Genomic DNA, 24,354 nt, shown 5'->3' on the forward strand with positions numbered 1-24,354 from the left:
GACCGGGCCGAGGGGGGGAAAGGCTGAGTCGCTGGCCCGCGGCTGCAAACGGAGCCAAGCCCCGGGACCGGGCCGAGGGGGGGAAGGCTGAGTCCCCGGCCCGCGGGCACAAACAGAGCCGAGCCCCGGGACCGGGCCGAGGGGGGGAAAGCCCGAGTCCCCGGCCGCAAACGGAGCCGAGGACCGGGCCGAGTGACCCCAACTCACCTCCCGCTAGGCTCCGTCCCGCCCCGCCAGCCTTTTTTCAAGATGGTGGCGATGGCTACGCTCGGCTCTGCCCCGCCAGCCTTTACCAAGATGGCGGCGATCGCGGGCCGCTGGTTTGGAATTGGGCCCAGCGGGACGGGCGGTGCGTAGCTCGGGCATGGCTGGCGAGGAGAGGCCAAGGCTTCGAGGCCTGAGGCCTGCAGGCAGCTCATCCACCACCGAGCGGCGGGAAAGCCCGAGTTCCCTTTGCAAATGGATTTTTTTTTCTTTTAAAACCAACTTTTTTTTTGCTGGAAATCTATATTTAATGTGTCAATACTAATGAATCAACAATTCCCTCACCTCCATACCATTTATTGAGCTTGAGGCCCGGCAGGTGTTTAATGGCCGCCACTCACCTCAGCTCAGCAGTTTGAACGATTAGGCCCCGCCCACAAATGCCGCGAAACGCCCCCCAATTGGTCAACCATCATGTCTAATGAGCGGTAGGATTGGTCAACGTTCACGTCACTCAGCGCTAATGAGCGGTAGGATTGGTCAACCGCTAATGAGCGGATTTTGTCCTTTTTTGAACGTTTTTTGTATAGTGTCAGAACAATTTTTGTCTGACCAAAAAGTAAATATGCCTATTAGACTCCCCTAATGATAAGCTTTCTTTTGATATAACATATGTGTAGGTACGCTCTATAACTTTTGAGTGTATAGCGGACAGACAAACAGACAGACAGACAAACAGACAAACCAACTCTTTTATATATAGATAGATGAGTTTTGGTAGTCCCAATCCAAGTCTAGTGGGCCTGGACCCACTGCACAAAAATGACAATCTCACTCAAAGGGGCCACTGATGTGGGAAATGGAAATGTCATACTGATCCAGAGGGGAGTGTTTTTTCTGACCTGGGAATGCTTGATGCCAACACTGGGTGCCTGAAATGGGAAAGTGATCCATTACCCTGTGCTAACATTCCTCAGCTTGATGAGTATAGAAGTTTAGTCAAAAAGGTCTCTAAATATCATAAATGCACAACAGGCTCACAATTTCTCCTCTCCCTTCCATCTTTAAGTTTAATGAGTAGTTGGGTTCAACTACCAGGATTATATCATGTCGATGCTACCATTATTGCTAACACCTCAGGTTACTGCCAGATTGGTACGGCCTCTCTACCCTCTGCCAACCCAGCTCATGCCCAAAAAATGAGACACATTCATTAAAATATCACTGAAGATTTTGTAGGAAGAATGGTGTGTTCTTTTCTGATACTGTTGTATGGTAGGAAATGTAAATGTACTGGATTACAAAAACATCTAGTAGGCCTATGCTAGATTCTTAGAACAAAAAAAATCTCATAACTTCCTGACCTAAATTAGAGTAATCAGGAAATATGCTATCCATCTGTATTATGTAGATATAAGAAAACAATACCAATTACCCAGATCTAACTAGTTAAAAACAGGATTTCTGATTCCAGTTAAAGCACTACTATTTTGCCATTTCCTACTAAGAATGACAGAGGTTATAAAAAAGGAAATGCTCATCACACCCAGGATAACAATTCCAGAAACTAATGCACTTGTCACAGAGTTGAAATGAAAGGTAGATTTTCCCATGTTGCCTGAAAAGAAAATGTAAAAAAGATCAGAATTTCACCAATTGTAAAATATTTGTTTATCTAATAGTAAAGTACGTTGCGTTGTTTTGAATAAGATTCTATTTCAATATTAGTAATTTCACTTTGAGGCTGCTTTTTATCTATATAGTCTATAGAGAGACCTGATCCAAGCACAACTTAAAGAGGGTAATGTTCTGAGTGTGTGCCAGCATCAAGGAATCTTGCACCTATTTGGAACGTTTCGATTATAGTTAGAGACTGAGGACTAAATATGCCGCGGCCTTCTCTCCTGTTGATTTGAAGACAGATCTGGGGTTGGCAGGGCCAGAAAACTGCTCGAGCCACACTCTGCACATCCCTGTCCCCTCCTCATACACCTCCATTTCTTACTCCCTGGACCTGTCAGCAGAGGGTATGGACAGGTCTATTACAATTCATGAAAATCAGGGAAATACATTCTCCAATGTATTTCCGGTGATTTGCCTAGTTTGAGCGTTAGGCACAAAGGAGGCCTGTTAGACCTACAATTCTCGTGTGGAGTGGGAGTGGGAGTTCAGAGATGTCCTTCTTTTGTTGCCTGAGCCTGTGCAAGCGCTCACAGGCCGAAGAGGAGGCTACAAAGTTCAGTTTTTGTAGGCAGTACGGAGGTTGCCTGCATTAACTTGGGGCAGGCCTCAGAGCTCTACTGCAGCAAAACTCCTACTACTCTGTTGTGACTCCCTGGCAGAAGCCAGGAGCCTGCCTCCAAAATGTTAATGTTCTCATGGTTGGCCAGTCTGTTGGGGTCAAGGGGCACATTTCTGTGGTAGGCCGCAGTTCTCCCCTTTTCCCTCACCCTGTCCCTGGAGATGTGCCAAATCAAAGGAGGATGGAAAATTCTGGCCAGCGATTCAACCCTAATCACAGCAATTAATGAATGTACAAGAAATTACTGTTAAGCGACAGATAGATTTGATGGCACATGCAATTGGCAAGAGGAGTGAAAAAACTGCCTGAGCTAAATATCCAAATTAATTACAATTGTGTTAAATTTAAACACAGTTTTGTGTCAACTTCCTGAATTCCCAAACATAGGAATCTTTTGAAGGCAGGGAGGGAGATATCAAGGCAGTATGGTTTTGGGAGGAAATTATAGAGGGCAGGAATATAGTGACTGAATGATTGACCACTGATGGTGGAGCAAAAGGAGTGAGGAACAAGCAGTAATCTTGAGTCAGAGGAGTAGAGCGTGCAGGCACATACATATAACTGGAGGAAATCACTCAGATAGAGCGGAGTGAGGTCACGGAGGCTTTAAAGACAAGAACCTTTAAGTTGTTTGGAGAATGGGAGCCAGCGGTGTTTAACAAGCACAGGTTCAATGGATGCGCAAGGGTTTGTGCAAAAGAGGACAAGGTCTGTGGAGTTCTGAAATAGCTGAAATTTCTGAAGGCTGGATGCCGGCAAGGAGAGTATTTGAGAAATCAATCTTCGAGGTGATGAAAGCCTGAATTTGGGTTTCACCAGTGGGGAAGGAGAGACATAAAGTACAAATGGGAAATGTTTCAGAGATGGAGGAGTGCAGTCTTTGTGAATATGGGATAAAGGACGTGGCCGATGGTTGGGAGGGCAGAAGGAAAAGTTGATGGAGTCAGAGACATGTGCATTCTGGCAGGAGCCAAAAAGTATGATTCAGTTTTGCTCACTTTCAACTGGTCATATTTCCAAATAACTGAATTCTGGATGAAATTGTTGATTTCTCTCAGACAACACTTAAAGCTCTAGATCTAACTTTCCAGATTCTAGGTAACCCATATTGTTGTTTTCATATCTTCACACTCTTCCCTTGGAGAATAGTGTGAAGTAGTGCAAGGATCCACAGGCTGATTAACCGTCTCACAGGCATAACATGAGCACTCCTTATGTGGCCGTAACCATCATTATACCAGCCAATTGGGTAGTTAGTCCTATATGATGGGAGGGTTTTATGGGCTCCCACAACTCATACGATGAGGGGGGGTGGCACCCACCGAATGTGAGTATCCCGCTGGATGTCCTGTCACAATTCAGAGCTGGAGCTCCAGTTTGTACTAGCCAGGACTGTCTGGAATAGGGTTCAAACCCGGCACCTTCTGACTCATAGTGGGGATGCTACCACTGAGAAAAAGGATTGCTCCTGGAAACCTGGTTAATAACCCACAGGAGCACTCTGTGGAGAGCCCTTTGCTTTTTAAATGTCTCTGAATTATGCCCTGCAAGTTATAATACATTTCTCTATTACATGTTCTGTGTTGCTCTCTTGTCCTTACGATTTCACTAGAAGTACGGACCAGTGGAAAATTTGAGGAGCGCACTTATAACGTTGCTATACATAGTGAGCAGAGCAATTACTTTCCAATTAATCTGTTAAAAACACCAGGGAAGTATATTATGATAAAGGCAATTGAGAGATTTTAAGCTTGTGCATTTTGATCCAAGTCACAAAAAAAATTTAAAAAGTAAGTCTTACCGACTTGGGATTTGTTTGCTGTTGTGTCATCTGTCAGTAGCAAAAGAGAAAATAAAACATTTAGGCAATATCAAAACAAAGGATCTATATGATTTAAAAATCTGTACAGCAGTGAAAGGGATATATGAGGTTAGAAAGCTTAACGCCTGTATAGAAATAATGCCCATAGGTATGTAGTGACAGCATGTTAAGCATTGAACATGAACTTCAACAATTGGAATATCTACCTAATGGAATTCTAACTCATTTGGCTATTTATTCTCTCTCCTATTATAGCAAAGCATTAAATTCCAGATGCTATTTAGTTGTCCCTTCGTCTGATAATAAATGTTTATTAAACTGAAAGCCAAATTTCTGTAATCAGTGTAATCTTACATAAGAGCATGCATATTATTTTCAAGTAATTTTATAACTCCAGGTTGAGACATCCATTACGATTCTGCAGCTCAGTAACCATTCACCCATTATTCTTCACTGCAATCTATCTCCTCAGCAATGGAGTCAAGTTAACCCAAAACAATGTCAGACATTTTTCACAAAGAGGCAAAAGTAAAAGTAATCCTTTGAAGTAGGTGGCATCGTGGGTTAAGAAGTCATCTTTTTACTGCTAGGACCTGGATTTGAATCAAGCACAAAATGCTTCAATCAAAGTTTCTTCTCTCTGCTGATTGCGACGATTCTATATGAAAAGGGCTTGGACAATGTCAGTAATGTCCTGGATTGTATGGGATCACAGCAGAAGATTGACCATTAAGATGTCTGATGTGGGAAATTGAAACATGCACTGTAGAAGTTTGGATAAATTGCTGGGGCAGAGTAGAAGAAACATTATTCAGATCCTAGTTTTACCTGGTGTCATTCTTTGAAGCAAAATAGGAAATAGCAGAGGCCCTGACCATCATTTTCCAATCCTCTCTGGCTTCAGGTGTGGTGCCGGAGGACTGGAGGACTGTGAATGTGGTACCCTTGTTTAAAAAGGGAGAAAAGGATAGACCAATTAATTAGAGGCCAGCCAGCCTAACCTTGGTGGTGGGAAAATTATTGGAAAGAATTCTGAAGGACAGGATAAATCTTCATTTAGAAAGACACGGATTAATCAAGGATAGTCAGCACGGATTTGTTAAGGGAAGGTCGTGTCTGAAAAACTTGATTGAATTTTTTGAGGAGGTAACAAGGAGGGTAGATGAGGGTAGTGCGTTTGATGTAGCGTATATGGACTTCAGCGAGGCTTTTGATAAGGCTCCACATGGCAGACTGGTCACGAAGTTAAAAGCCCATGGGATCCAGGGCAAAGTATCAAGTTGGATTCAAAACTGGCTTGGAGGCAGGAAGCAGAGGGTAATGGTTGATGGGTGTTTTTTGGTGACTGGAAGGCTGTTTCCAGTGGGGTTCCGCAGGGCTCAGTACTAGGTCCCTTGCTTTTTGTGGTATATATCAATGCTCTAGACTTGAATATAGGGGGTATGATTAAGAAGTTTGCAGATGACACTAAAATTGGCTGTGTGGTTGATACTGAAGAAAGAAGCTGTAGACTGCAGGAAGATATTAATAAATTGGTCAGGTGGGCAGAACAGTGGCAAATGGCATTCAATCCAGAGAAGTGTGAGGTAATGCATTTGGGGAGGGCTAACAAGGAAAGGGAATACACATTAAATGGTAGGACACTGAGTAGTGTAGAGGAACAAAGGGACCTTGGAGCGCATGTCCAGGTAGATAAGGTGGTTAAGAAGGCAAACGGAATGCTTGCCTTTATTAGCCGTGGCATAGAATACAAGAGCAGGGGGGTTGAAGTGGATTTTTAGAAATCATACTTAGGAGAAGCAGGGCATCATAGGTAAGGATAAATGGCCAAGGCACTTCTGCCTGACAACAGCAGGCGAAATGCATTTAAACTTTGCACACAGGACCAAAAGGGTCCTAAGATGATTGAACAATAACAGGTCAAAGGGCTCGCTTGATTGATACTGGCTGCTGGGAGATAAGGCAAGTCACAAGATGAGCACCTGGTGGTTCCATTGTATAAACTTTTGATATAATTTAAAGAAAAAGGTCACGCGAAAGTATGACTCATTGTGGTTTGAAGACTTAAATACTGAGATTTGTAAGCGATCGAAGAGACAGCCAGGAAAAGAGCTGTGGAGCTCTAAGTTGTCTTCCTGATCAGCCCCCATAGGTACCGTTTGTTTGTCTGTAACTATTTGTCTGTCAAAACTGTTTGTTGTTGTGTGGGAGACTGTTGGACTATTTGAATCTTAATAAACTGCTTGACTCTTTACCCTTGACAGGCTAGTGTGTGAAATTTATTGAAGTAATATTTTTCGCCACAACAGGGGTTATGCTTCAACTGTATAAAACATTAATTAGGCCTCAGCTAGAGTACTGCGTGCAGTTCTGGTCACCACATTACAGGAAAGATATGATTGCACTAGAGAGGGTACAGAGGAGATTTACAAGGATGCTGCTGGGAGTAGAGAATCTTAGCTATGAGGAAAGACTGGATAGGCTGGGTTTGTTTTCCTTGGAACAGAGGAGGCTGAGGGGAGGTCTTATTGAGGTGTATCAAATTATGAGGGGCATAGATAAAGTGGATAGAAAGGACCTATTTCCCTTAGCAGATGGGTCAAAAACCAGGGGGCACAGGTTGAAAGTAATTGGTGGAAGGTTTAGAGATGATTTGAGGGGAAATTTCATCTCCTAGAGGGTTGTGGGGGTCTGGAACTCACTGCCTGAAAGGGTGGTAGAGGCAGAAACCCTAACCACATTTAAAAAGTACTTGGATGTGTACTTGGGATGCTGTAACCTGCAGGGCTACGGACCAAGAGCTGGGAAGTGGGATTAGGCTGGATAGCTCTTTGTTGGCCGGCATGGACACGATGAGACAAAATGGCTTCCTTCCGTGCTGTAACTTTCTATGATTCTATGATGTTTTTATTTATTGACCATGAAAGGATTTTTGGTGTAAATTATAATGGATTACATTTTCATCTTTACCACCTGGCAGCTCAATATTCTGGGGTATAGAATCTTCAGGCGAGACAGAGGGGGGAGTAAAAGAGGAGGGGGTGTCGCAATATTAATCAAGGAATCAATTACTGCTGTAAGGAGGGATGGTATCTTAGCAGGTTCCTCTAATGAGGCCACATGGGTAGAACTCAAAAACAAAAAGGGGGCAAGCACTTTGCTGGGAGTGTACTATAGGCCCCCAAACAGTCAGGGGGAGATAGAGGAACAGGTATGTAGGCAAATCTCAGAGAAGTGTAGAAATAATAGGGTAATAATAGTAGGGGATTTCAACTTCCCCAATATTAACTGGGATAGTCAGAGTGTGAAAGGCTTAGAGGGTGCGGAATTCTTAAAGTGCATCCAGGAGAGCTTTTTGAGCCAGCATGTAGAAAGTCCTACAAGAGAGGGGGTGGTACTGGACCTAATTCTAGGGAATGTGGCCGGGCAAGTGATAGAAGTGTCAGTAGGAGAGCATTTTGGTGACAGTGACCATAATTCGGTGAGATTTAAGGTAGTCATGGAAAAGGACAAAGATGGACCGGAAATAAAGGTTCTATATTGGGTAAGGCCGATTTTAATATGATAAGGCAGGATCTGGCCAAAGTGGACTGGGATCAGATACTTGTAGGAAAATCCATATCAGAGTAGTGGGAGTATTTCAGAAAGGAAATAGAGAGAGTACAACGCCAACATGTTCCCGTAAAGGTCAAGGGTGGGACCAACAAGCCCAGGGAACCCTGGATGTCAAGGGATATACAAAAATGGATTCGGAAAAAAAGGAAGGCTTTTGGCAGATACAAAGGACTAAAAACAGTGGAAGCCCTAGAGGAGTATAGAAAGTGCAGGGGGGTACTTAAAAAAGAAATTAGGAGAGTGAAGAGGGGGCATGAAAAATCACTGGCGGGCAAAATAAAGGAAAATCCCAAGGTGTTTTATAAGTATATTAAGGGCAAGAGTATAACCAGGGAAAGAGTAGGGCCCATTAGAGACCAAAGTGGCAATCTGTGTGTACAGCCGGAAGATGTGGGTGAGGTTTTAAGTGAATATTTTGCATCTGTGTTCACTATGGAGAAGGACGATGTGGGCATAGAAATCAGGCAGGGGGATTGTGATATACTTGAACAAATTACTATTGAGAGGGAGGAGGTACTAGCGGTTTTAGCGGGCTTAAAAGTGGATAAATCTCCAGGCCCAGACGAGATGTATCCCAGGCTGCAGTGTGAGGCAAGGGAGGAGATTGCAGGGGCTCTGACACAAATTTTCAGAACCTCTCTGGCCACAGGGGAGGTGCCAGAGGACTGGAGGACAGCCAACATAGTACCATTATTCAAGAAGGGTAGTAGGGATAAACCAGGGAATTACAGAATTACAGGCCAGTGAGCCTAACATCAGTGGTAGGGAAATTATTGGGAAAAATTCTGAGGGACAGAATTAGTCTCCACTTGGAGAGGCAAGGATTAATCAAGGATAGTCAGTGATGTAAGAAAACTACTAGGCACTTGGTCTAAGCGTTAAACAAAGCTTTAATCAACTGTTTTACAACATGGAGATCTAGTTGTGTCCTTCGCTAGTTCCTGTTAAGAATGTCCTGCGCAAGCAGGGCCCGTGCCTGAGTATTAATACTCCGCCTGGACAGCGCCACCCGTAGGCCGCTCAGTATTATTTCATAAGTCTGTCTTTCATGAATACTGATTCATGTCAGTCAGCATGGCTTTGTCAGGGGGAGATCATGTCTAACCAATTTGATTAAATTTTTCGAGGGGGTGACTAGGTGTGTGGATGAGGGTAGTGCAGTTGATGTAGTCTACATGGACTTCAGTAAGGCTTTTGACAAAGTCCTACATGGGAGACTGGTCAAGAAGGTAAGAGCCCAAGGGATCCAGGGCAATTTGGCACATTGGATCCAAAATTGGCTTAGTGGCAGGAGGCAGAGGGTGATGGTCAAAGTTTGTGTCCAGTGGTGTACCGCAGGGATCGGTGCTGGGTCCTTTGCTGTTGGTAGTGTACATTAATGATTTAGATATGAATGTAGGAGGTATGATCAGTAAGTTCGCAGATGACACGAAAATTGGTGGAGTGGTAAATAGCGAGGAGGGAAGCCTCAGGCTACAGGACGATATAGGCAGGTTGGTCAGATGGGCAGAACAGTGGCAAATGGAATTTAACCCTGAAAAGTGTGAGGTGATGCATTTTGGGAGGACTAACAAGGCAAGGGAATACACAATGAATGGTAGGGCTCTAGGAAGGACAGAGGATCAGAGGGACCTTGGTGTGCATGTACATAGATCCCTGAAGGCAGCAGGACAGGTAGATAAGGTGGTTAAAAAGGCATATGGGATACTTGCCTTCATAAACCGAGGCATAGAATATAAGAGCAGGGAGGTTATGGTGGAGCTGTACAAAATGCTAGTTAGGCCACAGCTAATCTCATCAACCCCCTTCTCATCCAGCTCCTATCACACACCACTCCCTCCTTGGACTCTGCCAACACACCAACAATCACCACCTTGCTCCATATTTCCCTCCAGAATGTTTGTTCACTCATGAACAAAGCCCTTGCCATCCATGACCTTGTTGTGGATGATTGCATTGACATCCTGGCTTTGACTGAAACGTGGCTCATGGGTGGCAGCTGAACTCTCCCATCTGGCTAACTTTTCACCATCTACCCTGCCAGAACTGTTGCACTGGCAGTGTGGCCGATTTCACCAAGTCACATCTTGGCTTCTCTCCCTACTCCTCTGGTACCTTCTCCCCCTACGAGCACCTCATCTTGTTCCACCCTTCTCACTTCTCCTTAAAATACTAATTCAAAAAGTACTGAAAACTTCTTACTCACTTAGGCAGGGAAAATGTATCAGAAAGACAAAAGGAGGTGAAAACAGCTCCAAATAAGAGGGGAATGAAATGGAAACAGAAAGGAAAAATGGGGAAGATTACATGTAACTTTTAAAGGAGGTATTAACCAGTTTAAAATAAATGGGTATAGCCTCCATTAAAATAATGAGCAAAGGAATGTCATATGAACACATAAAATGCATAATTTTCTGACTTTGTGTCATTGGCAGGGAGCCTTACCCATTGGAAGTGCTTATTAGAAAGGCATAAGAGTGCAAGTGTGGTGCATGTTTAAAACAATATGATTTCAGATAATAGCCCTGATATTAACCCATCGCGCCCCGTGTGAACTGGGTTGATGGGAACTTAAAATGGCGCGCAGGGATTCAGACATGTTCCTGACACATTCCTGCCCAACACCACTTTAACTTGGCAAAAAGATGGTTTGGGAGGGCACCCCGCCTCAGGCAGGGGAAGACCTACTTTACAAATGAAGGTTTTAATCTGATTATGTCATTGGTGTTGCAATGCGATTTTAATGCACTGAAATGGGAGGCCTGCCCAGCTTGAAAGCCATCAGTAAAACTTGGCGGGTTTGATGGCTCACAGGCCCACTGATGCTGCACGAAAGGGGCATACAGCTGCAGCACTTCTGCTCATTGAATCTCTGCTGTGTGGCTTGCCAGACGAGTCTCCAGTGTCCAGATCGCTTCTTATACACATTTTTTTGACTTTTCTGGGGTCCGTGCAGGCGCGATCGGGGGCGGGTCGGGTGGGAAATTTGAAATACGTTGGAGTGGGTCAGGAACCCGCGGTCATCCCGCCCCCATGCGCCTTTCCCTCGGGCGCGTTTGCTGCTGTGCTAGCGACCCGAATGGCAGAGACGGGTGTCCTAATTCAAATCATTATCACCTTGCTGTCAGACTCTTATGCGCCTTTTTCAGCCTACTTTTCAAATTTCCCTGGCTGCCCATGGGGTTCACGCAGCTCGGGAACCACGTCTGTCAGCCTGAGGTGGGAGTTCAATGGCCATTGCTCCAGCTGATTAGATAACAGTATGAAATGTTATATAAAAGCTCCCACCTCACAGCTGATCACTTTCCTCAGGCAGAAGCTGTTGCTGACTGCATTCCCAGCACAGATTTAGCTTTCTACAGGCTACAAGTGTTTGCAGCAAAGTTGCCATCCAGTCTCACCTCATTGGTAGAACCTATCACAACATTGACAGATTGCTTTTGTCATCTCTACTTGACCTGCCATCTATTCCATCAGCATGGGTGCCGTTTATACTGTCTCACCTTGGTCCTCAGAATTGGACCACAATGAGCCCCAACACCAGCAGCACCAGGCACACTAGCAGCACCAACAATAACACCACCAACCTTCTCCTCAACCATCTGATGCTGCACAGGACAGAGGGCATCAGCGCGGGGCTACACCACACCGGAGCAATACCCCCTACACAGGGTGTACAGGCAGAGGATGAGCTTCCTCAACATGACTAAGCAGCAGTGCCAAAGGAGGCTCAGGCTATCGAGTCAGTTTGTCACAGACATTTGCACATTGCTGGAGTAAGACCTGCAGCCCAGAGGAGCGGGTTGACACGCCTTACCAGTAGATGTCAAAGTCACCAGCGCCCTCAACTTCTTTGCCACTGATGAAGCCAGTGTTGTTGAGTGGGTGCTTGGCTTTGCCACTCTGGCTGGCTTCCCACGGGTGCAGGGCGTCATCGACTGCACACATGTGGCCATCAGGGCACCCCATCATAAACCAGGAGTTTTTGTCAACCACAAGGGCTTCCACTCCCTCAATGTGCAGCTCGTCTGCAACCATAGGAAGATCATCATGCATGTGTGTGCCAAATTCCCTGGCAGCTGCCATGACTCTTTTGTCCTTCACCAGTCCACCCTCCCTCAGCTCTTCGCTCCTCCAGACTTTCTGGCTGTCTGCTTGGAGGCAAGGCTATCCACTGAAGACGTGGCTCATGACACCCTTGAGAAGGCCACGTACTGAGGTCGAGGAGAGCTATAATGAAAGCCACATTTCCACCAGATGTGTCATAGAGCAAACAATAGGCATGCTGAAAATGCACTTCAGTTGCCTTGACAGATCTGGAGGAGCCATTCAGTACGCACCAGCCAGGGTCTCCAGAATTGTTGTGGTCTGCTGAGTCCTGCACAACATAGTGTAGCAGTGAGGAGTAGCGCTGCATGAGGAGGAAGGCACTGAGTGCACAACCTCTTCAGAGGAGGAGGAGCTGGAGGAACCTGCGGCCTAGATCTCGCCAGCACCTGAGCACATTGCTGCCCGGGAGGACAGGGATGGCCTCATCATGGCCAGATTTACTTAACTTTACGCAGTACACCCATATGGCTGCCACATGCTCTGGCAGGTTGGCACCATCCCACAGCAACACCATAAAGGATCCCTACAATGACCAAGCCATTCCTTTCATACTGACCACCATTGCTGGAGGTACCGTTATGTCTCACCATTCACTGCAACTCACTAAGTCACTTCCAAAGGTGTACACAAATTTGTCTAAGACTGGGAAGTGGTGAAAATAAAGATTTTTATGATTGAGATCATATTAACGGAAACTTGACATTAACATTGAATAAAACATCCAAGTGGCTACTCTTGTGAATCTACTTGTGTGTCATCTTTCTCTTACACGTGCTTCTACAAGATGCTACCCCTGTGGCTTCAGCAGAGGTAGAGGCAGCCTGCTCACTTTCCTGCTGTGACTGCTTAGAAGCCTTTGGCGGCTGTCCTCTGGGTTTTGGAACCTGTGATGGTCCCGCAAAAGTCTGCTCCTCCTGCGGCTGCACAGGGGCAGACTCGGCCATCACTGCTCGGGGAGTTGGCAAGGGGATGGAAGTTTGAGCATTTGGAGAGGTGCCCCCACTTGCATGTCGCCTCCCACCATCATCCTTCTCATGGGCCACCCGCACTTCTCTGCTAACAAGTAGCTGGAGAGCACCTTGCTGGACATCAGTGAGGCCATGAGGACCCATGCCTATGCTGACATCCCTCCTAGACAGGATGTCTATGCGCCTCTGCCATCTATTCTCCATAGAGACCATGTGCTCCTGTATGTGGCCATCCTATCCATGGAAGAGCCTACAGTCGCCATCGCCTGCTACACAGTGGTGTTCATGTTGGAGATGGACTCCTCCAATTGCTGAACATTTGCAGATATCGTGGTCGCAAAACCTGTCAGAGCCCCCTGCACTTCTTCCCGCACCTCCAGGATCGCCCTCTTTCTCAATGGCCCCCAAGGCTCAGCGGCTGCATGCAGCTGAGCAGAGATGGGAGCGTCCCTGTATCCACCATCTGCTGTTGCTCACTTGTGACTTGTGACAGGCCGGGCAATAACACTATCTCGTGGCACCCAATGAGGTGTGCGTATCTGCGCTGGTGCTGGGTGCGCTTATGTCTGGTGACGCTGCGCCCTCAGAGGCAGGAGGCTCCTCTGAGGAGTCGTTTTCCTTTTCCTCCTGGACAGTATGGGGGCTCTTGATGGACCTGTGGGAGAGTAAAGAGATGAGTTAGATATGTCATATGAAGAATGGGTACAGATACCATTAAGCACACGATGACCATTCAGTGGCTGCTGACATCAGTTGCCATGAGTGACTGATGTATGCCATGTGGCTGTATGAGATGTAATTCTGTCACCAGGGTGCAGAGCTGTCCCCCTCTCTCTGTCTCCCACCTCCAGCTGCTCGGCCATTCCTGATACTTCTAACATAACAGCAGAGGAGGCAATGAGGGTGGCAAATGATGGAGGTCCACGTCCGGTTCTCTCCCTCTCCCTCTCCCTCTTATTGTGCACTCTCTTTTCCTGCAAGGAGGGAAAGAAGAGAAGGTTGAGTGAGAGTGATGGAATGAGTGTACGGAATGGATGGGTTACATCTTTAGAGGGAGACTATGATGGAGTGGGGTGCCAAAGCCAAGTGGCCTCCTTGTATGTTGTTAGTTGGTATGATTGCATTAGGATGAGGGTGAGTGTGAGAGGTGGCTAGTAAGATGGGGTTGTGATAATATAGATAGAGAGGGATGGGTGGACGTGCAAGGTATGTTGGTGTGAGTAAAGATGTGCAGGAGTAGGGTTGGGAAGGCAGAGTGATGGGGATGTGATGAGAGGCACAGCAGGATGAAGATGAGTTTGGCTTTGTACTCACCTTTCCTGATCTAATGAGATCATTGAAACATTTCCAGCACTGCACCCAGGTCCTCCTGAACACATCCCTGCTGTTGACCTCCTCTGCAATTTGGAGCCAGGCTCTTTTTGTCTCCTGGGGAAGTCTCTTCCGCACATTTGAAGAGAAAAGGACTTCCCTGCGTGCTGTGACTACTTCCATAAGCATATCGAGGAAGTCATTGGAGAACCTGGGTGCAGCCCTCTGCCTCTGTGCAGTCATGTCTCCAAGTGTTTGGAGCAATCGAAGCCTCCAGTGCAGTGACTGCACAATCCTAGATTCAATTGCAATGTGGCCATGGCTCCTTTAAATATCCCACTGAAAACGCATCATGGATGATGTCATCAGACCTGCACCATTTAATAGGGCCAGGTAACGCACAGGGTGGGCTTAATAGGCCCCATTGGTGCAAAGTTGATTTCTGCAGCGGAATGGAAGCAAGAACAGGGTCGCGGCAGGGGACATTGCCCGCATTTCCCAATTCACAGTGCACAGCTGCATTAACCAGGCCACATGCCCTCTTTGCCTGCTCTAACTAATACATCACCTTCCCCAGTGACCTCAGCAGTCAGCAGGAGAAAGCTTGGGGATTTATGGCGCTGGCTGGCTTCCCCCATGTGCAAGGCTCCATTGACTGCACACAAGCTGCTATCAGGGCACCAGATCACCAGCCAGCAGTATTCATCAATGTACAGCTAGAGGCTGATCACAGAAGCAGGATCATGCAAGTTTCTGCAAAGTACCCAGGCAGCTGTCATTTATCCTGAGACACTTTACCATTTGCCCCCAGTATCTGATCCACCCAGGAACTTGGCACGATGGCTGCTGGGGGACAAGGGATACCCCCTACTGATGTGGCTCACAGCACCCCTCAACGATCTCACCACTTCTGAGCAACACAGTCATGGGACTACCTGGATCATAGTTGAGTACACTATAGGGATGCAGAAGATGAGGTTCAGGTGCCTCGACAGGTCTGGGGGGTCCATACAATATGCTCCATGTAGAATCTTCCGCATAGTCGTTGTGTGCTGCATACTTTACAACTTTGCCTTACAGAGAGGCCTGCCTTTGGAGGAGCCAGAGGAGCATTAGGGGGAACTGAAGGAAGCAGCAGAAGAAGGAAGGCCACCTCAACACCTTGGAGCATGAGATGTGAGGGATCACCTTATTGTTTAGTGATTCCCATAACCTGATCAGACAACTCTTATATCAATGATATACTGAAATGAAGTCTCAGAAGCTGCTATGAAATCAAACTATAGGTCAATTGAATCAAATTCAATGGCCATAAATTTGAAATTTGAAAGACATAGTATTTGCCTTGAATTCATCTCTCACCCAAGTACCATAGTGCTTTTCGTACAAGAATGTTTCCTAACTTTGCTACCCCTACAAGGTGCTCCCCTAGTGACCTCAGCAAAGCTGGTGGAAGGCTGCTGTTCATCATGTTGCGGTGGCTTCTGGGTGCTTGAGCCTATGAAGGTCTGGCTGCAGACTGCTGCACTCTGGCTGCCAGGGGAGTCTGCTGGCCCTTGGGATGTGAGGAAGGAGCAGACTGCTGCACTCTGGCTGCCAGGGGAGTCTGCTGGCCCTTGGGATGTGAGGAAGGAGCAGACGCGCTGACATCCTGGGAGATGGCAACATGTGCTGCTCCCATCACGTCACTGCCACTTCCATACAGCTGGGGCTCATCACTTTCACTGACCCGCGGGAGAGCAGACTGCAGAAAATGAGTGGCTCCTTTAAAGATCCTGTCTATTCAGAAACTAATCGGTCCAGGCTGGACACCACTTTGTCCAAGGTGGACACATGTCTCTCGATGCTGGAGCTTAGAGTCTGCATGGCAGCCGTTTGAACTTCTAACAACGCTGCAAAGCATGAGAACATAGGCTCTTGTTGTGAAGGCCCAGCTGCTGCATCCCTGGAAGGGCCACACTGTCCAGGCTAGATTGCAGAGTGCTGCTGCCATGCAAGATGACACCATACAGGCGAGAAGCGGACTCCTCCATACTGTCTGCCATATTGGTGAATCTCCTTGGAAGGCCTCCCAATACCTTATACTGCTCTTTGAGTGATGCCAGCAGCTTTCTTTTTATGGCTGAGCCCTTGTACTCATCATCTGTGTCCTCCTAAATGAAGCTAGGAGAAGATCTCATCCTCAGATGAGCTCTCTCCTCTGCTGTTCCTCACCACATGCAGACCCCTCAAACGCACTAATCTACTTGCAGTGCCAATATCTGAGCTGGTGCCTGGGAGGGATTGAGCACTTGACTGTGCATCCTCAAGAGGATTGTCCTCGGAAATGTCCTCTTGTGCAGGAGGCTCTTGCTGCTCAGAAGGATCTAGAGGAAGGAGAAAAGGGACAAGAGTTAGGATGGATGATAGAAGCTAAACATTTGCAAGTGATAGTTTTGAGAATATAGCTTGAAGCTGTGTAGCTTGCTACATCTTTGCTGAGGTGAAGGAAGGCTGCAGACACCCTGCTCTGTTAGGTCGCCAGCCTCACTTTCTGCAATGGTGCTGGTTCTGCCTGTGCCACTGATCTTCAGGGCGCCCTGCTCTGCTTGGGTTAGGCCAATGATCTTAGGTACTCCCCCTCTCCTTCGCATTGTGCGCTGTCTCCTGTAGAGAGGGTGAGCTAATGTGGGAGGAGTTGGTAGTTGTGCAAGTGGTAGTATGTGAGAAGAGAATGGTGATAGTGTGTGGTGTGAAGAGAGGAAAGGAAGAGGTGCGTGTGCTTTTAATGAGCAAAAGAGGTGTTGCAGTCCTCCCTTGTGATTGAGGGGAGGAAATTATTGAGAGTGGCGGAGAAGGCTTGAAAAGAATGCTGTTGAGAAAGGTGGAGAAATTACGAGGTGTACTCACCCTTGCTGCTCTTTTGAGGTCATGGAACCGCTTCCTACACTAAAGCCATGTCCTGGGGATGATGCTCGATGCACTGAACATTTCAGCCACTTCTGTTTATATCTTCTTCATCCTGGCCTTGGAGACACCCTGGCGGCTTGTGGGGAAGAGTTGCTCCCCCTTCTTCCCCTCACTTCCTGAATTAAAGCCTCCAGGTCATACTTTAGTATCCAAACATATTTACGATGTGAGTAACCAGGTTATTATTTATGTCCTATTGATGGAATTTTATTTCACCTTATACCCATGGTATAAGAAAGCACATTAGGGACCCACTGTATTATCAAACTGGCAGACCTGACATAACAACACACTCATAGCTTTTTTATGTGTGCCCGTTTGGTCAGTCTGCCTTTAGGGTTCATATCATATCCAATGTCTACAAAGTGCATAGGGTACAAAGCTTGTCTAGCCATAGTTGCATAGGCATTGACTAGATTATAGATATAGACCAATAAATCTCTACCAATATTAGCATATCAAAGACAGGCTTATTCAAATTGGATCCTAGATATTAATATTCTATTACTCCATCAACATGGAATAAATAATAATCTGGTTACACACATTGTAAATACATTGGGCCAGATTTTGCAGTAAAAATAACCATGAGGCTATTAACACTCACCGTTATTAAAGTGTAAATTGGACAGCAACTTCCAGCAACCGCACATGCGCAGTTAATGCGTAAATCAGGAAGTTGCTGTCCGAGATGCCCTGCTCCTCCAGGAGCTGTGCGATAACGGTATCTTGCCATCTGACTTACCATTGAAATATCTGGAAAGGCATGAAGTTGCTGTACTTACCTGATTATATACACACTAAACTCGCCAGAAAAAATTAGGGCTTGTCCATTCCAGCGTAAGGACTCTTTTAACGGCGGGGCAAGTCTTAATTACTGCCAAACGACCTCTCTGGCATTGATAATTAACTCCAAGTGTGGCGTCTCATTCCTTCAGATTTTAAGTATTGATGGAGATTTAAAAAAATAAAACAATTTAAAATGTTTTAAAAACTTTTTCTTTCTGTCGCTTTTATCTCTCTTTTAATCCAATCTTTATTTCTTCATTTCACTTTCTGTACTTGATTTGACATTGAATTAAATATTCTAACTGACACTTCCTGGTTCAGACTCTGCAGCTCATTAAAGATTCTTCAATCTGATTGGTTAAGGAGAATAACAGTTGCTTGCCCTGGTCACACAGGTCCCAGATCCCCTGTAGAGGGCGCTGCACCTTTTCAATGGTTGGCTGAGAGGAACTTCCAGTGCAAATGCCCGTAGTAAGTCTGTGGCCAAGTGCAACTGGAATGAACGCCACGCCATTCGTTCACTGCTGTCTGCAAAATTCGGCCCATTAGAATGCTAAAGCATGACTTTGAAATTAGTGGCATAATGTGAAACAACAGTGATTAACAATAATCACCACAGTGCATAATTTCAAAACCATTTAGTTGGAAAATCATGTACAGCGCATACCCAATTTCTAACATGGTTTGCGTGTGGGTTTTCCCATAAAATTAGCCTTTAATTGTTCACCTGCTATTATTGCTAACAATAATTTCTAGCCTCATGTTACAAGTTATGACTGCATGGGAATCTGAACTTACTCTAATACTCCCTAATATTTGTTTGTTGTCAGACTATAACAGGTTAATCTTACCACTTTCACTCCTGGTGATAATAGGTCCTGCAGTAATTATTGCATTCCCAGTGGAACTACGAGGGATTGTGGTAGTGACTTCCATTATGTCTCTTCGTTTCCTCTTGTAACAATTCTGTCAATTGAAATCAAAAATAATTTACTCAGTAGACATTAGCAATACTTCCAGTAATGTGAATTAGTTCCTAATGGTTCATGTTTCATCATGCATCCTGAAATGTTTGAGGATAACAGTAGCCGGAAAGGAAATGGAAAACAAAATTGGGTGATTAAACAAATTGCAAGACTCCCTTGATGTATCAGCTGGTTAGGCAGTGAATAGTTGAACCATAGAAAGTAGGAATATTGTTAATTGTTCCTTATGGATGAATGGAATATGACAGAAATGGAGCTTTAAAATTGGTGAAAATGCATCCTAGCAGCAGTGCTCTCTGCTTCTTTTCTGAAGTTCACCAATTATATGGCATCAGCACGGGATTCAGATTAGCAAAAAAACTGATTTTCTGATTATCTTTGAGTGTCCTTTGCTTTCCAATTGCATTGTTTGAGATCATCAAGAAATTTCAGATTACTCTGGTTCACCTTTGTTATTTTAGTTGTCTTGGACTGTGAAGGAATAGCCATGATTCAGAGAAATACACAATACTATGAACAGAATTCTGATATTATTAATACAGAATATACTGGGTTTAAAAGTCTGGAAAGCCTTGGAGACACAGGCTGTAAACAGAAATACAGGCTTCTGAGATAAGATCAGTTGATAACAAAGTTGTAAACAAGCTTTGAAATGGGAATTAGTTAAATATACTAAAACAATGAAAGATTGAAGCAAACCATTGCTGCTTCTGAAAGGTCTAGAGTTTGGAGGTAACACAATGAGAATGCCCAGTTTAAAGTGTGAAGAGCTAACATGTAAAACAGAAATACAAACATTAAAAGAGGCATGTGCCTTTGAAACATGACATTAAGTAAAGAAACATCTGCTGGTCAAATAGTTTTATGTTAAACTTGGAAAACAGGAACCATAAGATTAAATATGCAACCAATTGAGATAGCTAGAAAACAAGTCAACACACAGTTAAAGTGGTTTTGATTTACATATTGTAAATATAATACCAACAAGAAGGCTTTGAAAATATGACTTCAATAGAGACACTAAGCAATTGCATTGTGTTTGTATTAAACTTGGATCACCACAGAGTCAAAATGTCTGTTAAAAACCAGTAAAGCCAACATTAAGAATTGAATGAGGAATCTTCGATAAGAATGGTATCAAACAGAAACCATTGCTGTCATTGTTTTTATGATGGTTTTTGGAACACCTAAAGATAGAGAAATAATTATGCATGCAATAGTTGAATTGATAGTAAGATAGAAAGCATTCGAAAGAGGTATCAATAAAAACAATTAGCTGACATCAGCAGAGAACATTAAAGACGAATCCACTGCCAAAAGGGTATAAAAATAAGACCTGTTTTAACAGACAGTCAGAACACGCTGAACGGGCAAAGCGTTTCTCAACTCTTTGGAGGCATCTCTGTAAGTCTTTAACTATGAGTCTTGGGAAGTCAAAGTGATTAATTTTGGTGGATGTTCTGGATTTAGAAATAAGTAAGAAATAAGAAATGTAACGAAGTAAAGATTTGAGAATAAGGATCTCTGAGAAATAAGAAATGTAAGCTAATTGTATTTTGAATTGTTAATGTTGTGACTGATTCAACAGATGTTAACTGAATGTCGGCTCTTATATATTTTTAGAATTGTCTCAAAGAGTAATTCTGTATAGATTCGCGAACCCACAAATTCTGTACACTCTTTTGTAAGGAGTTGCAGAATTCTGGGGGGTATTCCGGACTCTTATAATATCCGGAAGGTTACAGTCTAGTTCAACTTATTAAAAGTACTATCTGGAGGATGGTAACATCTTTAGTCATTCCTTTCCTTTAAGGAGAGATAGCCTGAACCTTTAGACCCATTTAAGCATCTTATGGAATTCGGCTATCTAACTTAAGTTGAAGGTGAACGTCTGGGGAATACGCCTGATCTGGGATAGCCCAAAAGGGCTAGGACTGTAATTATCCCTTCAGGACAAGATGCTGGCCTTGCACCAGATGTGGGAGAGGATGCATACTTTGAGGAACATGGCAAGATAATGGTAACCTAATGGTACCATATACCAAATAGATGATCCAACTATCCATGCCTCAAAGTGTTGCCTGTCAACTTATTCAACATTTACTATTCACCGGTGCTGAGCTCTCACAGAACCTCACAAGTCTTTCACAGCATCTCATGCATATGCATAGTTCAGCAGGAAACACATTGGGAATAAATTTAACCCCCCCACAATGAGTGGGTTTGGGTAGGTTGGGAGGATCAAATGTTAAAAATTTGAAACAGGAACCCAACCCCCATCGAACCCGCCCACGTCCGGTTTTAATGGAGGTAGAACGGGGGTGTGGGGGGGGTCTAATCTGCTCTCAGGAGGCGGGTCGGTTGTTGAAACCTTTTAAAGAGGCTGTGAGCCTTCATTTTAACAACATTTCTATTTTTAATCCATGCTGGCTGGGTTTCCCAGGTCTTGGGAAACCTGGCCAGTAAAAGGAGGCGAGAAACATAGAAACATAGAAACATAGAAGATAGGAGCAAGAGTAGGCCATTCGGCCCCTCGAGCCTGCTCCGCCATTCAATGAGATCATGGCTGATCATCCAAATTCAGTACCCTGTTCTTGCCTTCTCTCCATATCCCTTGATCCCTTTAGCCTTAAGAAATATATCCAACTCCTTCTTGAATATATTTAATGAATTGGCCTCTACTGCCTTCTGTGGTAGAGAATTCCACAGGTTCACCAGTCTCTGGGTGAAGAAATTCCTCCTCATCTCTGTCCTAAATGGCTTACCCCTTATCCTTAGACTGTGACCCCTGGTTCTGGACTCCCCGACCATCGGGAACATCCTTCCAGCATCTAGTCTGTCTAGTCCTGTTAGAATTTTATAAGTTTCGATGAGATCCCCTCTCATTCTTCTAAACTCCAGCGAGTACAAGCCCAATCGACCCAATCTCTCCTCATACGTCATTCCTGCCATCCCAGGTATCAGCCTGGTGAAGAGCTGGATCCATAAGGTAAGTGCCTTTACAGCACTGCTTCTGGGCCAGGAGAAGCAGGAGTGTTTTCTCAGCTACCCTGTAACCGCCCCCCCCCGCAATCTGTCTGCTCCCTCCCCCACGATTGGACCCCCCCCGACCACCATCTCTACCCCCCGTGATCTCACCCTCCCCCACTAGACCCCCCCTCCCCCACAATGACAGTAGTCTCTCCCTGCCTCCCTACCTGCTCCTCCACTGCATCCTTCTGTCCTGCCTGACAGGCCTTTCAATCAGGTTGGCTGCAGGGTGGGAAACCTGGAGAAAAACCCATACTTCCGGGTTTCCCATCCATAACTTCGCCCCCTCCCCGCTCCAAACACGCAGCCCTGTAAATATCGGGGCCATTCAAGCTACAATTTACAATTGAGCCTTGGCACACTGACATCTTCCAAGGGCCTCACTCGTTGAATCATTGTATACAGAGGTGCATGATGGATGATCAATTACTGACATCCAGATGGGCTGCAGGTTGGGTGCATGTCTCACTTTCTATGCGTAGCCTCAACTGACATGCCCAGACTGATTCTCTGCTAGCACAAGATGGAACAGAAAGCAAAGAAACAGACCCAAAGTGGAGGAGGGCTCATAAATAAAAGCCCTTGACTCCTTTGGACGAGATCGCCCTGGATATCCTTGCATATAAAAGGAAGAGGGGAAGGTGAAGCCAAAGGCTTCTGTCAGGTTCAGAGTTAGCTCCTTCCTGCTTGTCCCTCTTCACACTCATTGCTATGTAAGCTCACACACAAACATCACACATAATGTATTGCAAGACAAAAATCTGACATTTTCTCCTCTTCTGATCTCCACATCTAAATTCCCGAAATGTGCTCCTGGCACATGAAGCTCTGCACCAAGACTCAAAACCTACCCTTATGTTAGATACCGCACACATTCTGAATTAAATGTGTCAACAGGAGACATTATAAAGGGTTTAAGAACATAAGAAATAGGAGCAGGAGTGGGCCGTACGGCCTCTCGAGCCTGCTCCGCCAATCAATAAGATCATGGCTGAACTTCTACATCAACTCCACTTTCCCGCCCTATCCCCATATCCCTTGATTCCCCTTCGTGCCCAAAAATCTATCGATCTCTGTCTTGAATATACTCATCGACCGAGCATCCACAGCCCTCTGGGGTAGAGAATTCCAAAGATTCACAACCCTCTGAATGATGAAATTTCTCCTAATCCCAGTCCTACATGGCTGACCCCTTATCCTGAGACTGTGCCCCCTAGTTCTAGACTCTCCAGCCAGGGGAAACAGCCTCTTAGCCTCTATCCTGTCAAGCCCTCTTAAGAATTTTATACGATTCAATGAGATCACCTTTAATTCTTCTAAACTTCACAGAATATAGGCCCAGTCTACTCATTCTCTACTCAAAGGACAGCCCTCTCATCTCAGGAATCAATCTAGTGAATCTTTGTTGCTTAGGTAAGGAAATCAAACTGTACACAGTACTCCAGGTGTGGTCTCACCAAAGCCCTGTATAATTATTTCCTTGATTATATTTCTCTCTTTGTTATGTCACTAAGAGTTTTTGGCAGAGTATGAAATGACCTTTTTGTACACTATACCAAACCCTGTAGTGTGAACCTCAGCAACAGCTTGCATTTATATAGTACATTTAAGGGAGATAAACATTCTAAGGTGTTTCAAAACATCGAAAACCAGGCCAATGAATGTAAGATTAGGGGGTGACCAAAAGTTTGGATAAAGAGCTGGATTTTAACTAATGTCTTAAAGAAGGAGCGGGAGGTAGTGAGGCGGGGGAGATTTAGGGGGGATCATTCCAGAATTTGGGACCGAGACAGAATTTGGGGCATAGCCACCAGCGGTGGGGCAAAGGTAAGAGGGGATGAACAAGAGGCCAGAGTCAGAGGAACAGAGAGTTCATGAGTGGGTTATAAGGCTGGAAGAGGTTACATAGATAGGGAGGGGTGAGGTCATAAGGGATTTAAATACAAGGATGAGAATATTAAATTTGAAGTGTAGAGGCACCAGGAATCAATGCAGGTTAGTGAAGAAGGGGTAATCGGTGAATGGGGCATGGTGTGAGATAGAATATGGGCAGCAGCGTTTTAGATAAACTGAAATCTGGGGAGGGTGCAGTATATAAGGCTGGCAGGAGTAATTGAGGCTGGAGGTGATAACGGCAAGGAGGCAGGAGATGTTATGGGCATGGAAGTTGGTGGTCTTAGTGATGGAGAGGATCTGAGGTTAGAAACTCAGATCAAACTACACAATAAAACAGTAACCTAATAATGACATAACAATCTCAAAGACCCC

The 24,354-nt window shown here is 45.1% G+C and overlaps 1 protein-coding gene across 1 annotated transcript in view; it reads right to left on the reverse strand.

Moving 5' to 3' along the window:
* Window positions 1-1,649: 1,649 nt before the first annotated feature.
* The window catches only part of LOC147107693 (zona pellucida-like domain-containing protein 1), a 163,741-nt gene continuing 141,036 nt past the window's right edge, over window positions 1,650-24,354 (reverse strand). Inside the window, exons 8-10 of the mRNA XM_086007424.1 lie at window positions 18,922-19,036; window positions 4,308-4,337; window positions 1,650-1,822 (exon numbers count right to left, since the gene is read on the reverse strand). Coding sequence (XP_085863550.1) covers window positions 1,650-1,822; window positions 4,308-4,337; window positions 18,922-19,036 — 318 coding nt within the window. The remainder of the gene's footprint in view (window positions 1,823-4,307; window positions 4,338-18,921; window positions 19,037-24,354) is intronic.

The sequence above is a fragment of the Somniosus microcephalus genome, chromosome 14 (genome assembly GCF_052327205.1).
Source record: "Somniosus microcephalus isolate GS21.2 chromosome 14, FLI_Smic_1.0, whole genome shotgun sequence".
In the NCBI taxonomy this organism is placed as follows: Eukaryota; Metazoa; Chordata; class Chondrichthyes; order Squaliformes; family Somniosidae; genus Somniosus; species Somniosus microcephalus.